Source organism: Diceros bicornis, chromosome X (assembly GCF_020826845.1).
Source record: "Diceros bicornis minor isolate mBicDic1 chromosome X, mDicBic1.mat.cur, whole genome shotgun sequence".
Taxonomy (NCBI): Eukaryota; Metazoa; Chordata; class Mammalia; order Perissodactyla; family Rhinocerotidae; genus Diceros; species Diceros bicornis.
The window spans coordinates 134,308,741-134,333,661 of NC_080781.1; the positions used below are offsets into that span (position 1 = coordinate 134,308,741).

A 24,921-nucleotide genomic window follows, 5' to 3' on the forward strand; every position below is an offset into this window, starting at 1 on the left:
CAGATAGCAAAACACGCTGGAAAGTATTGCTTGGCAGAAAAAGGGTATTCTAAGTTGAGCAGACTCTGTAGCCTGCCGCCCCATGGAAGCACAGATGTGTGCGAGACTGGGCAGGGCAGGTGGGTCCAGTGGTGTCCTGCTGTGGCCTGGCTGCTGTCACCCTCTAGCACACTAGGGATCATAGGCTGCCTCTGCAGCATGCCTTCCAAGAAACAGGTTGTGCTCCTCTAACAACTACAAAAAGAACTTAGCAGGAAAGAGAAGTATCCCCACCCATTCCCCAACCCCTACTCCCGGGGACTCTGTGAGCCTTGGAGGTCCCCTGGCCATGCAGGCCTCATCGGCCTGTCTCCCCCTCTTCTCTCAAGGCTTGGTCTGAAAGTACTGCTGCTGCTGCTTCTGCTCCAAGTCAGACTGCTCTGCAGGCACGAAATAGCCAATTTTGCCTGGCGGATATTCAGCAGGGGCCTGGAAAGCCTCTGGACCTGGAGGTCCTCGGGCTCCTGCTTCAGGAACTGGTGCCTGCTGAGAAAAAGGGAGACAAGCTGGAGTCTTCTTCTAGAGTTCCTGGGCCCATTTTGTGGTGGAGGGAGGATCCCTTTAGTTCAAGGCAGCAAGCTGCTGAGAAGCACCTCTTGGGAACACAAGCCTGCAAGGTGCTGGTAGAAGGTAGAGCTGGGGAAATGGGGTTCCTCCCCGCTTCTCTCTCCCAACGGCATCTTAGCTCGAAGACCAGCAGACGCACACCTGGGCTCTCCCAAACTTGTCTTGATGTCTAAGGCTACTGGGTCCCCTGGCTGGCCCTGCCCGGCCCAACTTCTCTGGCAGCCCTGGCTAGCCAAGGCCTTGGAAGGGCTCTCCCTGCCCCTACCCTGGGACCTTGCCATTATTCTACTCAGACTAAGTGACTTCCATGCTGAGCCTGATTGGCAGCTACCTGGCCCACTTGAACAACGTGATGGGAAAGGTAACAATCCACTCTGGGCTGTGGAGGTGGGAGGAGGGACAGACACAAAAATGGTGTTATAAAGAGTGGGCTAAGGGAATCTTTTCTGTTGGAGAAGGAGGGACCCCTTGGGCTGGGTTTTGAAGGTGATGCAAGATTTCAACAAGTGGAACTCAAGAGGGTGGAGGAGAAAACAGAAGCAGCAGAAGGAGCGGGGCTGGGCTATGGGCAGAACGCTGGAGGTGTCTGGGGACCCAGAGTGAGGGAGGGCCCAGAAGGTGGTGCAGATGAGCCAGGGCAGGGTGTGGGGAGCCCCTGAAGTCTTATGGACAGGCAAGTTCCCACATGGTCCTGCCCTTGGCTGTTCTGCTGCGATCTCCTATCTGCACAGCCTTCCAGGGTCCACCCTTCTCCACTTCCCCGGGATATCTGCTCAGCTTTGTCTCAGCTCTGCCTCTCAGGGCCCATCCAGAGGGGAAGCACCTTGAGAGCTGGCATGAGGAAGGGTCTCACCAGAGGCTGGCTTGGTAACTGAACCACAGGGTCCACTGATCATCTGATCTCTTCGTGTGGGCAGTCCCTCTAACAGATCAACTCCCTGGAGGGCTGGCAGCCCAGTGGGTTAAGGTGTGTATGTGAAATTAATCGCACCTTTAGCCATTTAAAATATCCAAACTCTTTCATTCTGCCTTAGCTTACTGATTTTTCTTGTTTTTTGTTTTTTAAAAAAGAGGTTAGGCTCTATTAAGATTTCTAAAGCCAGAATCAAAATACCCTTTATAAGTGCTGTTAGTCAGATCGGGAGTTTGTGGTCCCCAAAGGGTCTGCTGGGAGTGTACCAGGGAGCAAAACCTGCTATGTGACTGCCATCTGGACCAGCTCCCACCACGGCCCTGGAAACATGGCCATTGTAGATGGTCCCCAAGGTTTAGTCTGCCCTGACAAATACGGGACACCCCATGGATAGATACCAAGTACATCCAACAGTAGGACCTTTGGTTCATTTTTGGTATGAGGAAACACACTCACACTCGGCCTGGATTTTGTAGCAGAACTAAAGATCCATGAGCTCAGAAAGGGGTCTGGGCTGGGGCAACGGGCTCAGCATATAGCATGAGTCACTTTGCGCAGGTAACATTTTTGAGAGGTTTCCAAGTCAGATTGCATTTAATATCCATGAGGATAGCTCACTTTTTCATGGAAGCCTGAAGAGAATCTTTGTACTCAGCAGTGAGTGCTACCACCATGTGAGTAACCACCCTCAAATTTATTGAGCTTTGAAGTCTGGATTTCACACATGGAGTGTACTCCTGTCATGTGCGCCCTACGGGGAAGGGGCCCGCCTCTGTGCACAACCTCCTGACCTGGGCTGGGGGGCAGAGGAGGAGAGGGTGGTATACCTGGGGCCAGGCGGCTTGGTCTTGCAGAGCGGCCTGCTCACTGGAAGACAAAATATTCTCTGGGAGGTAAAGGTGATGCTGTGGATCTGGTGGCTGTTGCCAAAGATGGATATACTCCTGTGGGGTCTCCAGGGAGGCTAAGTTTGGGTCAGAACCAATGAGACATTGAGCAAAACAGATAGAGGCAATCTCCGAGCTTGGGCTATGTGCCATGGGCAGCAGATTCATGGAGGACCCCTGCTGGTCCTCAGGAAGAAAACTGTGAGAGAAGAAACATGTTACAGTGACATGGATCTAGAAACAATGACCCAGAAGACATTGTCTGGCTCATAAGTAGGTGCTTAAGGCACATATGGTCTTGGTGGCTAAATCAGGCTTCACTTCTATATACTCTCACTTTGGTGTGAGTAAGACTCAATTTTCCAAAGTAAAGCAAATGTAAACATTGAGATAAATTACAGTTATTTGTCTCAAGTGGTTTTATTTATATTACTTGGACAGTCCTGGTTCTGCCACAATGGTGATCTCTGCCGTCTTGTGCAAGTCACTTCACCTACCCCAAAGCCAGAGACTTGCTCTTCCTCACTAATGGAGCTAGCGGCTGAGAGGGGCTGCCAGGCCGATTTCCTCACTCCAAGTCCAGTGCTCTCTCTACAACCCTAAGCCTGGGGGTCGTGAGATAAATAGAGATTTCTGAGCCCCATCCCCGACTCCGAATCCGCACTTTCAACAACCTCCTCAGGCTGATTTTCATGATCAGGCCAGTGGGAAACATGGCATTAACCCACCTCACATGTCAGGGTCACTGATCCTAAAGGAAAGCCCAGAAGGAAATCCAGAGAGCTCTGGGAGGCCAGCTCAGAGAGCTGGCATTCATTCAAAAATATTTATCGGGCACCAAGTACGTGCTATGCAATCCCTTCGTTGTTGAACAGAACCTTCTCTTTCTGGCATTTGGGACCAAAGACTTTATGACTGAGCAGAAAATGTGTTCGTGTCTTCATCCTGCCTCCCAGGACTGAATCCTGTGTTCTTGGCTCTTTAGGTATGCAATGGCAATCTAGCAACCGTTTCACAGCCACTTCCCTCATAAAGATAATCAATGCCATGCAGACCCCCTCACCTGGTCTACTGTGATCCCACTGAAGTGGGAGATGGAAGCTGGGAACCCAGGAGGTATTCAGCTGTGGGCACTCAAGACTTCCCTGAAAACACCCTGTGCCCGTGAGATTGTGCTTGGGTGGATGAAGCCAAGTGATTTCAAGATTTGCATGCCAAATCCCTAGCTTGGAGGCTTCCTTATCTAGTCCCCCTATTTTCATAGAGACTCCTCTGCTCCCTCGGTGCATGCTTGGCCATGCACCGTGCAGGCAGAGGCAGGGGGCCCAGTGGCCACAGAGCAAGATGAGTGGGAACACATTGCTTTTGATGAGGGGGCTTTTGGTGTCCCGTGGGCAAGTCACCAATGGTCTCAGGCATGGTGTCCAGCCACAAGGGGAAAGCAGTGACATTATCCCTTATCATCATTCCATGCACTTCGTACCTATGACTCTCATCTTTTGGGCCCCCAAGGTTTTCATCCTGATAGTACGCAGAGGGCTGTTGCTCAGCTCCTAATTGGACAGGAACGACGGGCTGGGTCTGCATGAACGTCACAGGATCATCATAGAGGGGCACAGAGAGGCCAGTTTGGTTTGGCAGGCCTATTTGCAGTGTCTGATTTTCCACAATGACATTATGCTGCGGTGGCTGTTCCTGCAGCTGCTCCTCCTGCATCTGCTGCTGCATCTGTTGCTCCTGCATCTGTTGCAGCTGCTGCCGCAGGTGTTGTTCCTGCTCCTGCAGGTGCTGCTGCATCAAAAGGAAAGAGACAAAAGTACCTTAGTGTCTGCAGGAGCCTCCCAGAAATTGATTGGACACTCCCACTCTATTTTCCCAAAGCAGAAGACAACGGTAGTCTTGCCTCTCTGGGCACAGCGCACTGGTGACTGTCTACTTGTTTGGCTGGGCACTAGTTGCAGTCACGCTCCTGGCTGTGAGAAGCTGCAATCCAGCACATACGTACATGGACGTGTGCGTGTGTGTCCAGGTCTAGTTAACCATGATTTCTAACCTCAGGCAAATGAACTGCAGCCAACTGAGTAGCCACTAACCCCTCAGGAGAACCAGGTGAGCCCCAGTTTTCATGAAAATGAAATCCTCTTTCAGCTACACAGTTAAAACAGGCTTTCCATACCTGTGTCGAGGCATTGTAAGGCTCCCCACACTCTTCAGAGAATTTGAAAGAGTGAGATGAATATGAACCACAGAACTGTTTGGCCTCCTTGAGATCTGGGAGGGACCTCTTCATTTGCTCAGTGCATTGTTTCTTGGGCACTGGCTCCGAAGACGGGGACTGAGGACTTTCAATGTGGAGTGAGGTGTTTGGCTGCATCTGTAAGGACACAGTATTAGAAAGGTCTTGTTCAGGGGCCACACCGTTCCTCAGGGCACAAGACATGCTGGGCATGAAATGAGATTGCCCATAGGAAGCTTTGGCTATATATGAGCCACATCTGCCACTGCAAGAGCCTGGCTGGGTCCATCTCAGCTTCTGCAGCCAAGAGAAAAAGGGCAAAGCCATAATTCCCTGCTGAAGATTGCTCCAGATGTCCCATGATGCCGTGGGGCAGCAGCTGTCACTACTAGCTGGCCCTATTGACTAACTCGTTGAAGACCGTCGAGGTCCCTTTCCCCTCCCCCCTCTGCCACTTACATGGAACTGGTCTCTGACCTGAAACTTAGAATCCTGCATTGTCTGAAGCTGCTCCCTCATCATTTCCAGTGCATTCTGCAGTCTTCTGATGTCAGCCTGCAGCATCTGAGTCTTCTCTTCCAGCTGCTCCTTGAATTTCTTCATCAGTTCCAGCTCACGTCTATTGATGTATGATGCAATTGATGACGGTGGTTGTAATGGCTGTGGGGAGGAATCACTTATGTTTCATATGCTACAGGGACCCCGGGTTCTCCAAATCATACCATATTGTTTTCTTTCCACGTTTTGAAAGACGAAGAATGTGAACCATGGCACTCCAATCCTGATTTCATTCACCACTAGAAAGTTTGAAGAAACGGTTAGAGAATCCAGGAATTCTAGATCGGAAATGGATCACGGGGATCATTTAGTCTGATTTTTCCCCTAAACATAAAGCTGTGGCATTGGCCCAGAGACGTGGAGCAGCCTGCCCAAAGGCCTTGGTGGAGGAGTCAGAGTACAGCAGGTCAGATCACAAATGAGGCACATGGGAAACACCCATCGGATGCCCCTGTTAGCACTGCAGTGAGAAGAAGAAGAATGCTCAACTGGCGCTTCCTTTGTTCCAGGCACTTTTCTAAGCACTGTACAGAAATTCATAGATCTGACCTTCACAGTGCCCTATAAAGTAGCTACTGCCCAAACACAGTTATAGTACTTGAAGGAATATCCTCCTTTTGGCCCTAGAAATCTAATTTTATCTTGAGTAACAGCCTCAGATCTGGAAATACACAAATTTACAGGTTTATAAAAGTACAGACTGTGTTGGAGGACAAAGCAATGCTTCAGGTTGGGTGGAATAGAGGGGATGAGGCAAATCACATGTGAAAGGGAAGCCAGAAGAGCCTTGTGAAGACCATACAAGTTTAGGCGGCCGAGGGACTTGGATTTTATTCATCAGACATCTTGTGCTGCTGCCAGAAGGAGCGTTCTAAAACACTGATCTGATTGGGGAAGTGACACGCTCAGATCTATGTTGTAAAACATGCCTTCTGGCAACAGTGCGGAAGATGAACTGACGGGAGAGTGTAAGCTTGGAGTCGGAGAGAAGCCAGTTAGAAGGCTGTGGAGGTTAACTTGAGGTAGAGATAACGGGCTTGAAACAGACCAGAGGCAGGAGACATAGACAAGAAGGGACACATCTGTGAGAAATTAAGAAAGAGAATAGGACTTCTCAACTGATTGGCTGAAGGGGACAGAAAAGAGGTGGGATTCTTGGAAAAGAACTATCTGTCAAAGCTGTAAGTAGGACCTGGAAACAACTGTTGTTTGCCTTGATCTGTGCTAGACACTGCGTGTATAAACAAGATAAGAGAGCCTCCGTCCCAATCCACAATCCCAGTACCAATGATGAGAAAAAGGTACACACACATGCAACTGCTAGAGAGCAAAAATCAGACAGTCTATGAGATCACACTGGGGGCCTTCAACTCCTTTATGGTTAATGGAACCACACAGTTGAGTTCTTAGAGAGAGAGAGAGAGAGAGAGAATCAACTTGTATGGAATACACTTGGAATAAAAAAGTATATATGTACTTTTAATCCATTGGGAATGGTCTAATTGTCCTTCTTTCGCTATACAGTATATATATCTTCATATAAGAAAGCAGGCATTCATTAGACAAAAACAAATCTCTAAACTCAGGACTGGAGGAGACAAACCTTACAGGTTATCACATCCATCCTCTCTTCTCCAGGCAGGAATCTTTTCTCTGCTGTCCCTGGCAAATGAGCTACCAAGCCTTGACTCAAACCCTTCCACTGAAGGGGAGGGGGCTCACCACCTGGGGGGGTAACCTAACCTAGCTGAGAAGGGCTTCCTTGAAGGGAACGGAAAGCTGCCTTCCCTGAGCCGCTAGCTCTCTGCCCTAGTTTGATCCACTGGAGACATCTTACACTTCAGGAGCATGATGGCCCTGCACCTATTCAGATCAAGCTGCCCTGTCCCTTCCCAGTCTCCCTTCTCCAGTGCCTTCCACTACTGACCATATGACATTTCCCACCCCCTCCATCCTGGTCTCCACCTTCTGGGTACATTCCAGTTTGCCAATCCTCGGCACCCAGAAATAAGCCTAAAGCACGCGCTATCACGAGCAGAGCCAGACTACACGTGCTCATTGCTGGTTATTTTGACTATTTTAAACAAAAGTTATATTTAAAGTTTAATTATAAATTAATTCAAAGGAGAAGAGAAACCTGTCAAGGTGAAAGGGGAACAACAACTTTTTAGCATAATATGGACACAAGGACAAAATGGATTTCTACAGAAATTTTCTTTTAAATAGTTGAAAGAATTTTCATACAAGTCCAAAAATTATGACAAGGCAAGCAGACCATTTCAAGATGGAGAAACTGAGACTCAGGTATGTGCCAAGGTCACACTGCTGGGGCCAAACTCAAACAATTGTCTTCTGGCCGTCAGTTCTTCTCATTAGAAGAGGATGCCTTTGGCATTAGGAATGGAGTGACTCATCTTAGGCTTGGTAATTAATGCACACAATTCCACATAACAGACCATAAACTCATTATCTTGGCTGCCAATCCTGATTTTAATAATCCTGTCTAATATAAAAGATGATCGTCCCAAGCTGTGATAATGTACACAAATTTGGGGATAGAAGAGCAACCGAGCAGTTAATCCAACTGTTTTGATTTGGCTTCGGACCATATATTGGTGCTGACATTTGACGGTTGGACATATCTAACATTCTGAAAGGCATGCTTGTAACCTAATAAAAATTCCATTGGGGAAACTTAGCTGCTGGTGGGGAGGTGTTGGTATGGGTAGGCAGGAAAGTCGTCTTCCCTTGAGATGGTTAGCATCCCCTCGCAGGTGAGGAGGAGCACGGCTCATAAAAATACTGCTTTTTCTTAGTAGTTAAGCTTCCTATTTGGCTCAAACGTTCTCTCAAGCACAAAGACTATTTGCATATTTCACATTAAGAGAAGAACAGGGATTGGTCTTACTTGGAGAACCTCCAACCTCCCTGTTTGCTAGGACCCACTGGATTCTCAGCTGCATCTGAAAATCCAGTACGACAGAAATGGTGATAACAGTTAAAAAAAACAAAGAGCATGCTTTCTGCAAAGTGAAACTGGGCACAAGAGAGGAAATTCAGAGCTTTGCAGGCACAGTGGTCCACATAAATACGTGGGGCAAGACCTCCAGGGGCACCTGATCACTGATGCCAGCAGCCACGCTGGATGATGAGACAGTCTCCTGGTCCACCTGCTCCACCTGGGCCTCCTGCTCCACCCGCTCCACCTGCTCTATTTGCTCCACCTCATCCACCTGCTCCAGCTCTTCCATCTCATCCATCTGGTCCACCTGCTCCACCTCTCCCACCTCATCCACGTCTTCCACTTCATGGTCGAATTCAAAGCTTTGCAAAGATGATGTAGCTGAGGAGGAGAGCACAGTGGAATTTATGACCAAAAAAGCAAAAGTACCAACATTATGAAAGAGATTATACAGATTTCTCCTTATTTTCTTTTATAAGTCATAAAAATAGGAGAGTCCAGTTTTATTCCATTTTAAGAATTAGATGTGCCAGGTACCAGGATTAATTCAGAACACTACTTAAAAATCTGTTCATATTTGAAAATGAAGAAAAAGGAGGGAGTGTTTGACTTTACCTCCACCCACCCAAGCATAAGCGGGAGTCCAAACCCATTCATGTTAAGTATGTCTTCATTATAAAATTATTTTGGCTCTACTTCTGGAAATTTGGTACTTTCAAATCAACAAAACCAAATTAAACCTAGACATAAATCACGTCTGAAAAACTAGGTTCCCCAGAATGCGAGATCTCAGGGGTGCTTGAAGTGCTCTTGGCAGTGTCGCGACATGACTCTCCTTCCACAGCCCCCAAAGCAAAGTGGAGAACATTATTTGAATAAGGCAAAATGGTGGAGTCATTTTGGAAAATGATTTGGCAGTTTCTTTCCCACACACTTCCCGTATGACCCAGCAGTCCCTCTCCCAGGAATTTACCCAAGTGAATTAGAATTTTATATTCACACGAAAAAGCCTCCATGCAAATGCTTACAGGGGCTTTATTTATAATCACCAAAAACTTGGAAACAACCCAGATGTCCCTCTACAGATGAGTGGATTTAAAAAAAATAAACTGTGGGGCCGGCCCTGTGGCTTAGCAGTTAAGTGCGCGTGCTCCGCTACTGGCTGCCCAGGGTTCGGATCCCGGGCGCGCACCGACACACCGCTTCTCTGGCCATGCTGAGGCCGCGTCCCGCATACAGCAACTAGAATGATGTACAACTATGACATACAACTATCTACTGGGGCTTTGGGGAAAAAAAGGAGGAGGACTGGCAATAGATGTTAGCTCAGAGCCGGTCTTCCTCAGCAAAAAGAGGAGGATTAGCGTGGATGTTAGCTCAGGGCTGATTTTCCTCTCACACACACACACACACAAAATAAATAAATAAATTTAAAAAGAACAACTGTGGTACGTACATAAGATGCAGTACGACTCAGCAAGAAAAAAGGAACGAACCACTGATTCATGCAACAGGGATCAATCTTAAATGCATTTTGTTAACAAAGCCAGATCAAAAAGGCTAGATATTATATGATTCCATTTACATGACATTCTCAAAAAAGGAAACCAGAGATGGAGTACAGATCAATGGTTGTCAGAGGATGATGGAGAATTTGAGTTCAGAGAGGCAGCATGAAGGACTTTTGGGGGTGATAGAACTGTTCTGTTAGGTCTTGTGGTCCTGATATATGACTCCCCAGAGTGAATTTTACTCTGTGTGCAAATTTAAAACTAAACTGCTCTTCTACATTTTATAAATCACAGTCACAGGTTCATGGACTTTGCCCCTCCATGCAAAATCAATTGTTTTGAATGAATTTTTTTTAGCAAAGCTTTGAGATTGACAGCAATACTGGAAAGGGTGTTAACTAGGGTATTTACAAAATAGAGGTATTACTTCAATATACGGAGATTCCACGATACAAATTATCTATGATAAGATTCACTAATTAGAGGACATGATCTGTATTATGCATCCACCACTGCTTCAAGTTTTGTATTTATTATACAATTATATTTATGAAATGTCTTTAATATTGAGATTTATGTAATAAGAGACTATCCCTTTTGCCCTTCACTAACAATTCTTCTTACAGTACAGTTTTTAAAAACAAGAGGTTTCTTTGGAATTCAACTACTATGCCATAGCAGGAAAGACTGCATGAGTATGGAAAGATAAGATGCTATTCCTCCAAGGCCTGAGAGCTAGCATCAATCTTTAGACGATTAAAATTAAATGGGAGAGAATAATACTCCCAAGCACTCAAACCATTGATGAGATATTCATTTTCATTGCTCTCAAATCATCAGCTCAAATAATTTATAGAAGATGAAGAAAGTTAGAATTGACTCTTGTGACTTCACTCCATTATAAATAGAACATTATCTTCATTTGAAAAATTCTAACTACCCTGAAGGCCACTATTTTTCTTCTGCTAGTCCCTGTAGAAATGCCCACATGTACCTACCTGGAGATTCAGGCATGGTTTCCAGGGAAGATACGTGGGAGTCCAAAGATGTATCAGACTCTATCTGAATTACGGGAACAGATTCTTGTGGTCTATACTGCTTGACCGCTACAATATTAACTTGATCCTTGGAATTTCCAAACGAGCAGGAGATGACATTTCAATTTGGAGACAAAGAAGTAAATAAACAACAGGAAATAGAGGCAGAACACAACTTTGATGCATTTCACATCACAATTTCTAGCATTGCTACAATCAATTGAATACCTAACACTAAACCATCATGAAACATGTCTTTGAAAATTACTGCTGGAAGATAACAACAAGCAGAGACCATGGGTACCACATACTACACGTTGTCAAAACTGAGAAGAGAAACAGAGTATAGACATGCTAAAAGCACAAGTGTAAGAAAAATGTGTACCAATCAAAGGCTAAGGCAAAAAAAAAATGCCTTTCAGAGGTGTTGGGAGGACGCAGACCTGTTAGTTCAGAGAGGTGGCGAAGGCTGTAGGAGAACGGCACCACCACTGATGGGGCAATCTTTCCAGAGGTCCTGCACATGCAGCATTGGCTTAGAGCAAGGAGAGGCCAATTGGGGGCTGCTTAATGACCACTCCATGTTTGTAACTATGATTAAAGTTGAAAGTATTATTAGCAAAAGTACCTTTACTATAGCAGCAGACAGATGGAAATGGCCCTGGAGAGCTTCTAGTGCAACCCCCCCCCATTTGATAGTGTCAAAGAAGAGATAGTGTCAAGTTAGAAGCAGAGCGAGAGAGAATCCAGTGACTTCGAATGCAGCACTCTTTTCCCTAACCCTGGCTACCTCAATTTAAGCCATTTGCTGCTTTAAATCATATAGTTATATTCCTATTTAGTGATCCACTTCCATTTCCTTAACAACTGGATCCTTTTTGAATAGTCTGGGGCTCACTGCTCATATGAAATTTAAGTACCTGGTTTAGCACTGAAATCTTTTATAACTCTGCCAAAAAATTTAGTTCTTTTTTTTTTTTTGGACTGGCTGAAGACATTGACTTATGCTTTCTTTTCTACAAGGAACCTGTTTGTTGGAGCACACTCCCCCAGATTAAACCCCAGCATTTGAACTTCAGGAAATTGCACAATCTCACTGCTCAAGTGCACTGTGTTTTGTACTCCCTTAAAACAAGGAGTATGGTGCTGGCGATGTGGCAATCCTTTCATTATTTAGGGAGATATTCTGGTGGGGTGGTATTCGTTGAGATGGGATATGACCTCTCTTTCTCTACCCTCTTCCTTCTGTTCTTTATCATAGCCATGTATCGATTTAATCACTAGCTCCTTGAATGATTCTTGGATGATTTTCAGTAGAAACAGGTATCCTCAGATGTTCATTAAGATGTCCATTTTTATGTGTTCCTATGTTTTAGCCTATCAATATAAATGCAGTGAGCTTAAATGAACTTAAATGACAGAATCATGTGCAGTAATGGTAACTGGCTTGTGAAAAAAACAAAGAAAAACAACTATTTTGGAAGCAAAACAATACCAGTCTATAATGCAGTCAGAACTGAGACCTGAAGACAGTCTTTCAAGAGAGGCAGCTAGAAGCTAAAAATACAGATGAAATGAAAATGCATACATGGGGATAGGAGGACAATCAATGTGCTTTTACAAGTATAAGAGGAGTTTTGGATTCACTTTTATTCCATAATTGTCTCCGTGAACAGTATGCTAAAGAATCTGAAAAGAGAAGCACAGCCTTTAAGGCTGGGCATGGGGTAGGCATCAAGTGCAGGCTCCAATACCTGACAGCTATGTGAACTAGAAATGAGTGTACATTGTGGGGGCAGCAATCAAGAAGCACATCCCCCAGTCTTCACATTTTCCCCATGATTAGCTTAATGTCAGAAGTGCTCTGAGTGACTTTTAAGAGATCCTTGCATTTTACTTTTTGAAAAAAAAGTGCTTTAGGGCATCCAGTCAAGATAACAGATTGAATAGACATGGAAAAAACGCTAGATAAAATAGAGTAGAACTGGAAAAATACACTCCATTTAAAAATCCTGTCTGGAGCCAGCTCTGATGGCCTAACAGTTGAAGTCGGGCGCCCTCCACTTTGGCGGCCTGGGCCCAGTTCCCCCAGGCGCAGAACCACACCACACCTCTGTCAGTAGCCATGTTGTGGCAGCGGCTCACATAGAAGAACCAGAAGAACTTACAACTATGCACAACTATGTACTGGTGCTTTGGGGGAGAAAAAAGAAGGAAAAAAATCCTCTCTGGATCCCACCTCTCCTTCACCTACCACTCTGTTTATGTGATTTCCTTGACAGCAAAACTTCTCAAAAGGGAAGTACTCAATGTCTCCAATTCCACCATCCTCTCTTAAATCCACTCAATCAGATCATACCTCCCTGCCCCCATCTATAGTCCACCAACATTTTCTCAAGTTCAGCAACGGCTTCCAGGACCTAAATCTAATGGTCACTTCTGAGTTGTCAATCTACCCAATCTATCAGCAGTGTTTGACATTGTTTATCAGTCCCCCTCCTGGAAATACTTTCTTCACTTGACTTACCTCTTACCTCACTGGTCACTTCCTCTAGTCTCCATTGCTGATTCCTGCTCTTTTCCCTAATCTCAACTTTGGAGGTGCTCCAGGCTTAGTCCTTGGTCCTCGTCTCTATCTATACTTAGTCCCCTGATGACCTCATCCAAGTCTATAGCTTTAAGACCATCCATGTTGATGATTCCCAAATTCTTATCTCCAGTCCAGCTCCATATTTCCAATTGACTGTCTAATATGCATCTCAAACATCGACATTTTCAAAACTGAGACCCCGTTATTACATTCCCCAGAAAACACCCCTAAGCTTGTGAATTCTTCCCACAGTTTTCTCTATCTCAGTTAACGCAGCGCCATCTTTCCAGTTGCCCAGGTCAAGCACCTTAAAGTCACCCCCAACTCCTCTCTCTTTCTCACACATCTCATCCAGTGTCAGCAAATCCAAGTTTTTTTCCTTCAAAATAGATCTAGAATCTGACCACTTCTCAAAACTTCCACTGTTACTACCCTGCTCCAAGCCATCATCATCTCTCACTTGGATTGCTGAGATAGCCTCCTAACTCAACTCTCAGCTTCCACTCCTACCCCTCCTCCCCACAGTCTGCTCTCAACATAGTGACTCTTTTAATAAACTAATCAGATTACATCACTCTTCTGCTCACAACTCTCCAATCGTTCTCCATTTCATTCAGAGTAAACCCCAAAGCCGTACAATGGCTTCCAAGGCCCTAATTGACCTGACCCCCATTACATCTCTGATTCCATCCATACCTACTCTCACCTTTGTTCACTCTGCTCCGGCCCCTCTGGCCTCCCTGCTATTCCTCTAGAAACACCAGGCATGCTTCCACCTCAAGGCCTTGCTTTGGTTTTCCCTCTTCTTGAGTTTTCCTCCAGATATCTTCATGGCTAGCTTTCTCACCTCCTTCAATCTTTGCTCATATTTGACACTGCACTCCCCCATCTGTTGCATTCCTAATCCCTCTCATCCTGCTCTACTTCTTTTCAATAGCTCTTAACACCTTCTTATCTATGATTTATTTAATATACTTATCTAGTTTATCATCTATCTCCTCCTGCTAAAATTTAAGCTCCTCTAGAGCAGGAATTTTTCAATTTTGTTAACTGATGTATCCACCCCCCTCACCTAAAACAGTGTGCAGTACGTAGTAGATGTTGAGTAAATATATGTTCAATGAATCAATAAATGAATGAGTCTGAAATGGCCTTTAAAATAAACACACTTAAAATGTTCAAAAATATAAAGAAAGGGAAACCATAAAACAAAGAATAGGACAATGTGAAAAAACAGAGAGCTTTGAAAGTAGATGCTTCATTATACAGTAAGAAACAGATATTGGGATCAGACAGGCCTGGGTTTGAATCTTGGCTCTGCCACTTACTGTGCAACATTGGGTAAGTTATTCAATAGAAAGAATCCAAGATTCATCATCTTTAAAACTGGAATGATAATGCCTCATAGGGTTGCTATGGGAGTTAAGCACCCAGCCCAATGCTTGATGCATAAGAAGTCCTCAATACACTTCAGTTATTGGTATTGTTATTATTCTGTCATAAGTACCATGTCACCCCCCTACCCCTAGATGGAGTTAGGGCTGGCCTTCTTAGACCACTTTTTAGGTTCCAATAGGCATCTGCTGAATGAGTAAATGATTAGGTGCCTACCTCATAGTAGGGATAAAATCACTGGTAGATGCTTTCACGATTACTCCCTAAGCCAGGTTTGCCCTGTCCTCCCCATTAATACATAATCACCTTGGGAAGAGTGCTTCTGAGTCTGATGTGGATTATGGCTCTCCCACCCCACCCACGCCCTGGGGTTCATGCTCAAAGCCAGCTGCTTCTGAAGATTTGCCTGCCACCTCCGGGCACAATGAATTTGGGTAAAAAAGCAACCTGATAATATACAAGCTCCAATTCTGCCAAACTTGCTTGTTTAGTGCAACGCGGTTCAGGAGCAACAGATCTCTAGGGATGGATGGCAGAATGTCAGTAGCTGGTAAGATGAGTCACCTAAACTGATCATTACAATAAAGTATCTGGGACAGAGTCAATTAGGGAGAAACTGCTTTGGATTGGCATTGATGCTGCTACATTAGCCATTGCTGTCCAAATGGTGAGGTGGTGGTTTTCGTGGAAGGAACTTTGTATTCAACACATCACCTTGTTCTCAAGTCCTTGCCAGTTAACAGCTGTTTTCAATAGAACATGCTTCTTTGAATACAGAGTTGTCTACAGCAACAACTGACAGATCAAAATAAGATGATCCCTGGCAGGGGGGTGGTGTGTGCTTTGTGTGATTTTCTTCACGTTTCTTCTGCTTAGATTTAGTTGAGATCCTTGGATCTTTGGGTTATAGCGTTTATCAAATGTGGAAAAGTTCCGACCATTATTACTTCAAATATATCTTTCTGTACACCCCTGTACCCTATGGACACTCCATTGACACTTGTATTTGGCCACTTGGCCAAATATCTAATCCTCTTGGATGCTTCTTTCCCCTCCCAGATCCCTGACATTGTCTCTCCTCGCAGCCCTCTCCTCTCTGGTACTCTGCTAGCATCCTTAGAATCTCTATACTCTCATCTCAATCTCTTCAACTCAGGCAATCCACTAGGATCCCTGTGTGTTCTTCCTCTCAGACACATGGCCTGAAAAATCGCTAAGTGGTAAGCTGTGGCAACTGTAGGGCTCATTTCATTCATTTCCCATCTCTTAAGAGTCCCTGTCCTTCACTGCTTGATGTCCATTATCTTGAAAACTGTTATTTCACTTATTTTGTCTTTTATTTTGGGCTGTTTTGGGCAAGAAGGTTAATCTGGTCCCTGTCACTCCATCTTGATTGGAAGCACAAGTTCCGCAATTCCAAACAATATTATATAGTTACTGAAACGATTAAAATCGGGACTGTGGAAAAATGGAACGTAGTGATAAGTGAAAGCCAAGGTTACGGAGTAGCATGTAAGGTATCATTACAACTGAGTGAAAAAATATATATGATGGTAGACTAAGACTCAACGGGAATAAGCAAAATTAAATAGCATTGTGCCACAGTGGCGGGATTATGGGTTTCTTAAAAAAATTACTTTTAAATGTTATAATTACTTAGTTTTTATAAGTTTTATAAAGTGAGAATTTTTTTAATCCAGTTTTCCTCAAAACACACTATGTCTAAGGACTCTGGGTTCTTCACACATAGCACACTACAGATCCTGGGTAAATATCTGTTGACTGACTGATGAAGTAAGGTTGTCAGCTGTGTAGATGTTAGTCTGATGCCCAGAGCTATATGGACATCTTGGCCTCTTTTCCCAGCATAACCGCAATTAATTTGTGTGTAAATAAAACATTTAGATTAGCTCTGTTTAAATTAGCCTTCTTCTACCTAATTTCCTCCCTGTTTCATACTTTCTGGAACAGAATGTTAGATTAAGCAGAAGTTGTGTTTTCAGAAGGGGGAAACTTTTATCTATATGGAAGTAGCTTGTTAAATGAGCAATAGTTGGAAAATGCAATACAAAATCAGCACTTCATATTTAAAATATGTGCTCACAGCATCTCCACATTACAGAAGAAATTAAATACAAAAAACACCTGTTGTCTGTCTGCACGGTCCCGGGAACACGCAAATCCTTTCAGGCAAAATCATGTGGAAGCCTGTCTATACTGCTCTTGAAATCCCTTTACCACATATTTGAAGAGTGCTACAAAAATAACAGAGTGCTGTAACATACACTATTCCTTTGTGCATCTAATATGTATGAGCTCCTTCTATGGGTGGCAAGCCTTATTCAACATGTTTGGGGATATGCTGATGAACAAGACAGCTCCTGCTCTCACAGAAGCTTCACTCTATTGCAGGAATACAGACAGTATACTAATAAATGAGGTTCCTTTGAGCTCTACTACACCCATATGAGGTAGCCTGGCAGATTATTACCACACCCATTTTACAGATGAGGAAACTGAGGTTCTCCATGGTAAAATAACTTTCCCCACGTCATATAATTGCTAAGTGGCAGAATCAGGAATCAAACCTTTATCTTCTGATGTCTAGGCCATCTTTTCTCTCCGTAGCACTGTCACCATTGCAGTGATCCAGCCTAGTAGCTCTGTTACGTGCACCCATGTAGTGGCAGGTAAGTTGAAAGAGCATCCTTGGGAAGGTTTTCTGGGATGCTTTTTCTGTTCTTCTATACCCTTTTTCTTGCAGTTTGATCTTATCTCCCAGACTAGAGTTTCAGATCATTGAGGGCAGACTCAGGTTTCATATTCCTATTGTGTATCCCTATAAGATTCTCTCTAGTACCATCTGGTGAATGGATAAACGGCTGATACATTCAATGGCTTAGGAAAAGGATGGGGACAATCTAGGCTAATTAGGGACTGGGTTCTGCCCATGATGGGATGATGCATGATGTAGTCGCATGAGTCTACTCACACAGCCTCCTGCAGTAGGCAGGTAAGTCAGCTTTCATTTTGAAATGCACTCACAAGTCAAAAAGACTTTGCACAGTGGCACAGAGCTTAGCTTAATGCTTGTAAAACTACTACAGAGACCATCCCAGGCATGGTAGTTACTGGCTCCCAATAAGAAATGGCTACAAAATGGCAACTGTGGAACATCGTTCACATGCTATGCCCACATGGGATACTTCTTTAAATTAAAACCTTTGTATGTTGGCAACACGCATTAACTGAAGGATCAACATCGCGGGGATAGGGTCCAAGATTTTAGTAGATGGCTTTCAATGTACATACGTCTGAGGCAGCGGCAGCAGGTTCATCACGCAGGGAATCCCTTCTAGAACTTCTTCGGCCTTGAACACTTGTATAAATAGGTGAAAAGAGATGGTAAGCACATCTCATTTGCTATGTAAATCTAAATTTTCCATAATACAGTAAAATTAAGGTTCAAGTAAGAAAAAATATTTGTTTTATTTTTCTTAACGTGTAACATCGTCAATCTTTGAGGTGTTGCTTGTCCTACAAAGAAAATTGTTCCGTGCCATATCTATAAAATAAATAATCTGGACCCTCATTAGAATGAAGTTTGCTGCAGGCTTTAATAATGGTGCGCAAAGCAAGCTAAAAAACAAAAAGCCAAGGTGTATGAGTGAATGTTCTTAATTTTTAAACAAACCGCAATTACAAAAAAATGCCTCAGGCCAAATTTAATTGTGCTTCCTGTAATTAGAGAAGCTCTCCATTCTCTGGTTCATTAACAATTAATTTCTATCATAATCAGAATTTCGATGCCCAAGATGAGAATGCAGCTTCGTGGCACACTAAATACTAGCTAACTAAATACTGCATACTAGCTTACTTTTCACCAAATCAGTGGAAGATGAGAGAAGGAGAGAGAGAGGAGAGGATATGAATGAATGAGAATCGTTTTTAATTTTGAAATTACTTCTTAAGCCTTAAAATTTTCATAACTGAGCATCTGTTATGGAAGTGTTTTTTGTTGTCAAGGGTTTTTCTATTGCAGGCCAAATAGTGAAAAGCTTGTGTCATGCCACAAAATAAGAAACTGCAGTCTGATAACAGATATGATAAAAAGCAAGACCTCAGAGCAGCAATACGGTGAAAAAATGATATCTGTGGAACCTTCCCAATTCATTCAGAAGACACAAAATTAACAGAATAACTGGATTATTCTGCATGGTTTCAAAAAGTCAATCCTGATCCAATGGAGAGAAATTTTCCATTCTATATTTCACAAGACCCAGTCACAAAATCCATTTTACTTATATCATTTATTTATGATGGGAGAAAATTAAGAAGAGTTTGAAAAAACATATTTTGGATATCAAAATATATAATATTTAGGAAGTATTGGTTTAAATGGCATAAAACAACTACTTAATGAATTAATTCAGTCATTTGTGTGTATGATGGGGCTCTAAAATATCTAATATGTGTTTCTTACTGGTTTGACTTTCAGCATCAAGTAACATAAACAGTTACTTATAAATTTGCCCCTATATCATTTAAAAATAGAGTCCCTAAGAGATTATCATCTATATTTTTAAGTTTTTCCAGTCTTGGACTAAACTTCTAACCCAGTTTAGTCTGACAGAATGTTTTCTTACTTAGTAAGGGTTGGTACTTCTTCAAGGTTGTTCTTCACTTTCTGTTCTTTCTTTATATTATCTCCCTTGCAGACCCTATTTTGTCCCTTGGCTTCAACTAGGGGTGACTGTGACATCTTTATCTCAAGACCTCTCTCTGAGCTGGAGACCCATACATCCAACTGCCTTTAGGACACGCATTCTGGATGTCTAACAGACAGACACCTCAACTCAACATGGTTCAATTAGACTCCAACTCCTCCTCCAGTGTCTCCTATCTCGGTAAAGAGTGCCACCCCCACCTAGGCACTCAAGACCGAAACCTCCAAGCCATCTCTGACTCTTCCCTCTTTCTCAGCTCTCTTCTGTTCTGTATGAAAGTGTATCACTTTCTGTCCACCTTTTCTACCTGGTGAATTTCGTCAAGGCAGTGCACAGGCTTTGAACCTCTTGTATCCCAGCACCCAGCACAATGCAGAGCACTTACTAGGTGCTTCATGAAAATTTGCTGAGTGAATAAAGGAATAAACAAACTGACCAGGCAACTCAATTAAACTACTTGCACATCCCTCACCGCAGGTCTGCTCGGATTGACACAATTATTTTCAAGGAGAAGCAGAGGCTTCTATCTGTTCTTTAAAAGTACTTAAATGCCTCCATATTGGCTTCTAAATAGTAAACACCTTTATACCTGAGATAAACAGTATGTGAACGAATGCACTGCTGCACTGTCCAATATGGTAGCCACTAGCCACATATGGCTAAATTAGAATCAAAATTAAATAAGATTTAAAATTTAGTTCTTCAGTCACAGAAGCCACATTTCAAGTACTCGGTAGCTACATGTGGCTAAGGGCTATGGTATTAGAGCAGATTAAAGAGCATTTCTGTCATCACAGAAGGTTCTATTAGACAGTGCTGTATCCAAGGATGCAGTGAGTTGTACTGGACCAGACACTGATTTTGACAACAAAACGTTGTGAGGCAACTATGTTTTGCTTTAAACCCACTGGCTTGGATTTCAAGAATGTAAAATAAAGGAAAGCAACATTTTCCAAAATCTTCAGTGAATTTACCTCTCATACTTCTCTATAAATCAATATAGATGGCAAATATTTGACTTAGAATGTAAAAGTAACAACTAAGCACATACATTGGTAAAGAAAAACATGAAGGAGTATTTCATTCCTAACTAGTCTGTGCATGTAAACAATGGATTCAGGCTCAGGATATGAGGTGTAACAGAGGATTTGCAGCCATATACATTGCTGGCCTTTGGTTAATAACAAATAGAAACAGAACTTTCCTCTTCCAAATTGCATCAGTTAATTTTCAAAAAGAAAGAAAATGACCAAAGAACACTTTGCTAGCTGTATTTACATGGAAAGAACACCTTCTAATTTTATGAAGAAAAGTACCTCTGTCTCATTATGTAAAATCTCAAAATGTTACTCTTAAATTGGGCCCTTAATGTTTCTTACTCTCTCTCCCTTTTAAATCTTTTCCCGGGGTTTGATCTTCATTGGTAAAGTACTCAACAGTGCTCAATCACTTTAATGGAAGGTTGTTCTTGGCTCAAAAAAGCGTCTACTTCTACTTGCTATATAAATGAAACCTCAAATATGAAAAGCACGTCCAATGAATACTGTCCTTTCATACGTCAATGCAGTACAAACTAAACTGTGTTTCGAACAGTTGTGGCAGAAAGTCAGGAACCAGATGACAGTAAAAATATAATCCTAAATGTCTCTCCTTGTCTAATGTACAGCGGAGATGGTCTGATCTGAAGCGGTGGAGGAAGGAAAACCAGATCTCCCTTCTTGGTTGCGGGTTGTGACCAAAGGTTGAGGAACTCATTCGTAAGATCACTCCAACCAAAGTTAGTCCGCAGGCTCAGAGAGGAAACGCACTACCAGCCCCTGTCGGAAATGTGAGACCTTGGGTCAAGGTGCAGGCATCCTCTTTTCCTCCAGGCCCAACCACATCTCAGCCATCCCTGACAAGCGGATTGGCACCAGCATCTCCAGAACCTACCTCTCCCCAAGAGTCACTATGCTCTTAAGTGGTTCCCTAGAGATCATGCCTGAACACAGCCTCCTATTTTCCCCAGCCCCCACCACTGTGTCCAGTGTCCCAGAGCTGCCACGGAATGTGGACAGAACTCGGGGTTGCACAGACTTGGGCTCGAACCTCAGCTTGGACACTTCCTAGATGTGAGACATAGAGCAAGTCTCTTAGATTCCCTGAGTCCCTGTTTCCTGGTCTTTAAAGTGTGGCTCATAATGCATACCTTGTAGGGTTCTTGTAAAGATAAACTAATGTTTGGAAAATGTGCTAGAATACCAATCTGTACAGGCCAGCGTGATCATCTCAAATGCCAGCACTAGCCATTCTCCCTGTGATCACTCCATTCCTCGAAGTTTCTTCTCCACTTAAATATATTATTTGGGATGTATAATACTGTAATTTGCTTTAAAATGGTTCTTTTGTGATTTTAATTCTCTCTCCTAGGAAATGTGTTCCTCAAAGATGAGCTCTGCATACGCTCTCATTTCTCTATTCCTTCCGAGCCAAGAAGCAGACTCTCTAATGTTAAGATAAGCAGACTGGGCATCAAGAGTTGCGATTGCTGTAAGTCACCTAGATCAATACTCTCCTTCGGGCAGAGATTGGGAGGGTGAGGAAGAGGGGTGTTGTATGGCTACAGGCCTCTGCATTCAATGCACACTTGTAAATATATCCCCTGAATGAATTTACAAACGGATCCCTCTGAAGAGGAGCAGAATTTGCCACCTGAAAACATGCCTCTTTGGCATAAGGATCATTTTAGGCTGATTATTTTTAAGAAACAGCAGACACAGGAAAAGCTCTGAAAACTGAGTAGAAGTTATCCTTTGGTAAGAGATGTTTACATTTATAAGGGAAATCTCCATTTGTAAGGGTGTCTCTTTCTCTGTACCAGGAAGAGGAGGGTGACTCTAAATCTCTCGAAACTCGCATCCATGGAGAAGGCCCCCAACTTAAATCTGCATAACACCCTTACCCTGTTTACTGTGCTTTTCCTGGTCACCTCCCATAACTGACTCCCCATCCCCAACATCTTCATTTGTCCTTAGCTGGAGATGGTATTTAAGGTGGTGGCTTAGGCCATTTCAGGGAGTTACTCAGTTTTCCCAGGTCTCTCCCATGAGTACAGGAGGTATACATGCTAGTAAACTTCTGTTTGTTTTTCTTCCATTAACCTGTCTTTTTATTACAGGGGTGTCTCAGCCAAGAAACTAGAAGGGTAGAGGAGAAATTATTTTCCCTCCCTCAACCTACTAATACAAAATAACTACCCTGCCTTTTAAATATTTCTTCCCTTTCAATTGCTAAATAAATGGCAAGCAATAGGATATACTGGAGTATATGAGGAAGCCATTTGGTGTAAAACTAATTCGGCCTGACCAAGCCATTTGGTGTAAAACTAATTCGGCCTGACCTTGTTTTTCCAAAAGGGCCTGACGTGTCCGTTGAGCATGCATTGTAAGCCTGCTTTGAGTATTTACTATATCCAAAGACAAGAACAAAGCCCTGTGAGATAAAGAAAGATGTAACTTCTCCCACATTGGCATTTCCCTAAGGATAAGCATCTTCTTCTAGGCTAGGGATTGATTGCTGACCTACTGTGACCACCCAGCTCGAGACCACAGACCTGCTACCTGCTGTGTTCATCAACTGCTGTGTGAAATCCTGTGCCAGCTAAGCATCTCTGTGACAGTTGTAAAAGGTTGTAAAAGCTCCTAACATATGTGAAGTATGCTCTTTGTTCCAAGACAGTATATAACCACTCTGTACACCCCACTTCTTTGGTGGCCTGGAAGGCCCCAGGCTATACGGTCCTCAAATCTGGCTCATAATAAACTGACCCCAATTTTGATTTATAGATTGCTTATGGATTATTTGCATCGACACAATATAGCTCCTTTTAGTAAATAAATCATTGGAGACTATCACCTTAATAAACTTACATTATTCAAAAACCAGATTAGTTCATCTTAGGAACCATATCCAAAGGCAGATAGGCAAAGGGAATGATTTTGATCATCTCTGCGGAAATTAATACACAGAAATCTCATTAAAATGGAGTTTTGAGGCTAAAAGGGGAACTCTCACACCCTACCTCAATAGCAGAGCCCAACAGGAAGAAGAAAGACTTCCTCTTCTTGACTGTCAAGAAGATCAGCCAATGAGAGACTGTCACAACTCAGCCACTGAAATGCCACCACACGTTGAACTCCCAGTCTCCTCCAATGGACTCTTTGTTTACAATAGGCCTCCCAACTTCCTCTTCTCCTCTATAAAAGAGTTTCTCCTCCCTTTGCTGCTTGAGACTTGCATGTGGCTTGCCATGGTCGCAGACCCCAAATTGCAATTCTTGGCTGATCCCGAATAAACCCATTTTTGCTGGAGAAATAACTGGCTGTCTTTTTGTTTAAGGTAAACATTTTGGTGGCCTGTACAGGGATCCAGAGAAGACCTCTGATGACTCCAAGGCTACTGAGTGAACAGGTGTGGTACCCACAACAGGGCCCATTGAGCTCACTGCTTTTCTCACCAACTCTGGAGTTTGAGGGTAAGTCTTTTTTTTCTGGATCTGAGCTTCCACCGTCTTTACATTTGAGGCTTTCCAGGCTCTATTCAAGATCTATTTTAAGGGTCCATCCTTTTCTGGTTAAGGCCTTGTTTGTCTGTGAGTACTTGGTTGGCACTTTGGCCTGACTCCTTTGAAATCAAGCTGTTTCTACGAGAACTATGCTAAACCTTTGGTCTGATTCCAAAGGAATCAGACTGTTCCTACTTGAAACGGAGCTGGCACTTTTGGCCTGACTCCCTTGGGAGCTGGCTGTTCCAATGGAACTGCGTTGCTTCAACCTTCAGTCCACCTTACTGAAATTGGACTATTCCTGTTGGACTGGCTGATATTTGGTCTGCGGACTGTTTGAGATTTATTCCTTTGCTCTAGAGAAAAACCTCTAAGAAATAGGATCCCAGTTATCTAAATATTTTGAGAGTGCACCCCCTACAAGGATCCCAGCCGATTTTATGTTTAAAAGCCACAGTACTTCCTCATGTGCATTTCTGGATAAATGGACTCATTTAACCAAAAGTAATTTAGAATACCAATGGCCATTACAGGGAACTGTCGAACTTCCCAAACTTACTTTTCTTAAAACTGAATTGGACAACCATAGCTCTGGAATTTCCAAAACTGAAAGGAACACCTATTCAGATTGGTATTTTCAGGCTTCTGAATGTTTTCAGGAGTCTAAAATTGCCTCTTTGCAAAATAAGATTTTCAGATTAACTGAGGTGAACAAATGATTAAAGAAAGATAAAATGGCTTCCGAAGCCTCATGTTCCTCTCCTCTGGCACCATCTTGTTTCTCTCCCCCTGCTCCTGGTGCTCAGGCTCCACCTCTGGCACCATCTTCCTCCTTCCCTCTATACCACCTATACCTCATCTATTCCTTCAATTCCCCCGTACTAACTTTCTCACCAAACTTCCCCTTTTCCCTGAAACTCTCCCCACTCCCTCTTCCTCTGAACCTATCAAAACCT

The 24,921-nt window shown here is 43.4% G+C and overlaps 1 protein-coding gene across 1 annotated transcript in view; it reads right to left on the reverse strand.

Moving 5' to 3' along the window:
• Positions 1-363: 363 nt before the first annotated feature.
• Positions 364-24,921, reverse strand: part of LOC131400393 (circadian clock protein PASD1-like) — a 77,009-nt gene continuing 52,451 nt past the window's right edge. The window contains exons 10-17 of the mRNA XM_058535130.1: positions 18,004-18,059; positions 10,672-10,779; positions 8,317-8,543; positions 5,120-5,302; positions 4,583-4,780; positions 3,890-4,197; positions 2,347-2,605; positions 364-525 (exon numbers count right to left, since the gene is read on the reverse strand). Coding sequence (XP_058391113.1) covers positions 364-525; positions 2,347-2,605; positions 3,890-4,197; positions 4,583-4,780; positions 5,120-5,302; positions 8,317-8,543; positions 10,672-10,779; positions 18,004-18,059 — 1,501 coding nt within the window. The remainder of the gene's footprint in view (positions 526-2,346; positions 2,606-3,889; positions 4,198-4,582; positions 4,781-5,119; positions 5,303-8,316; positions 8,544-10,671; positions 10,780-18,003; positions 18,060-24,921) is intronic.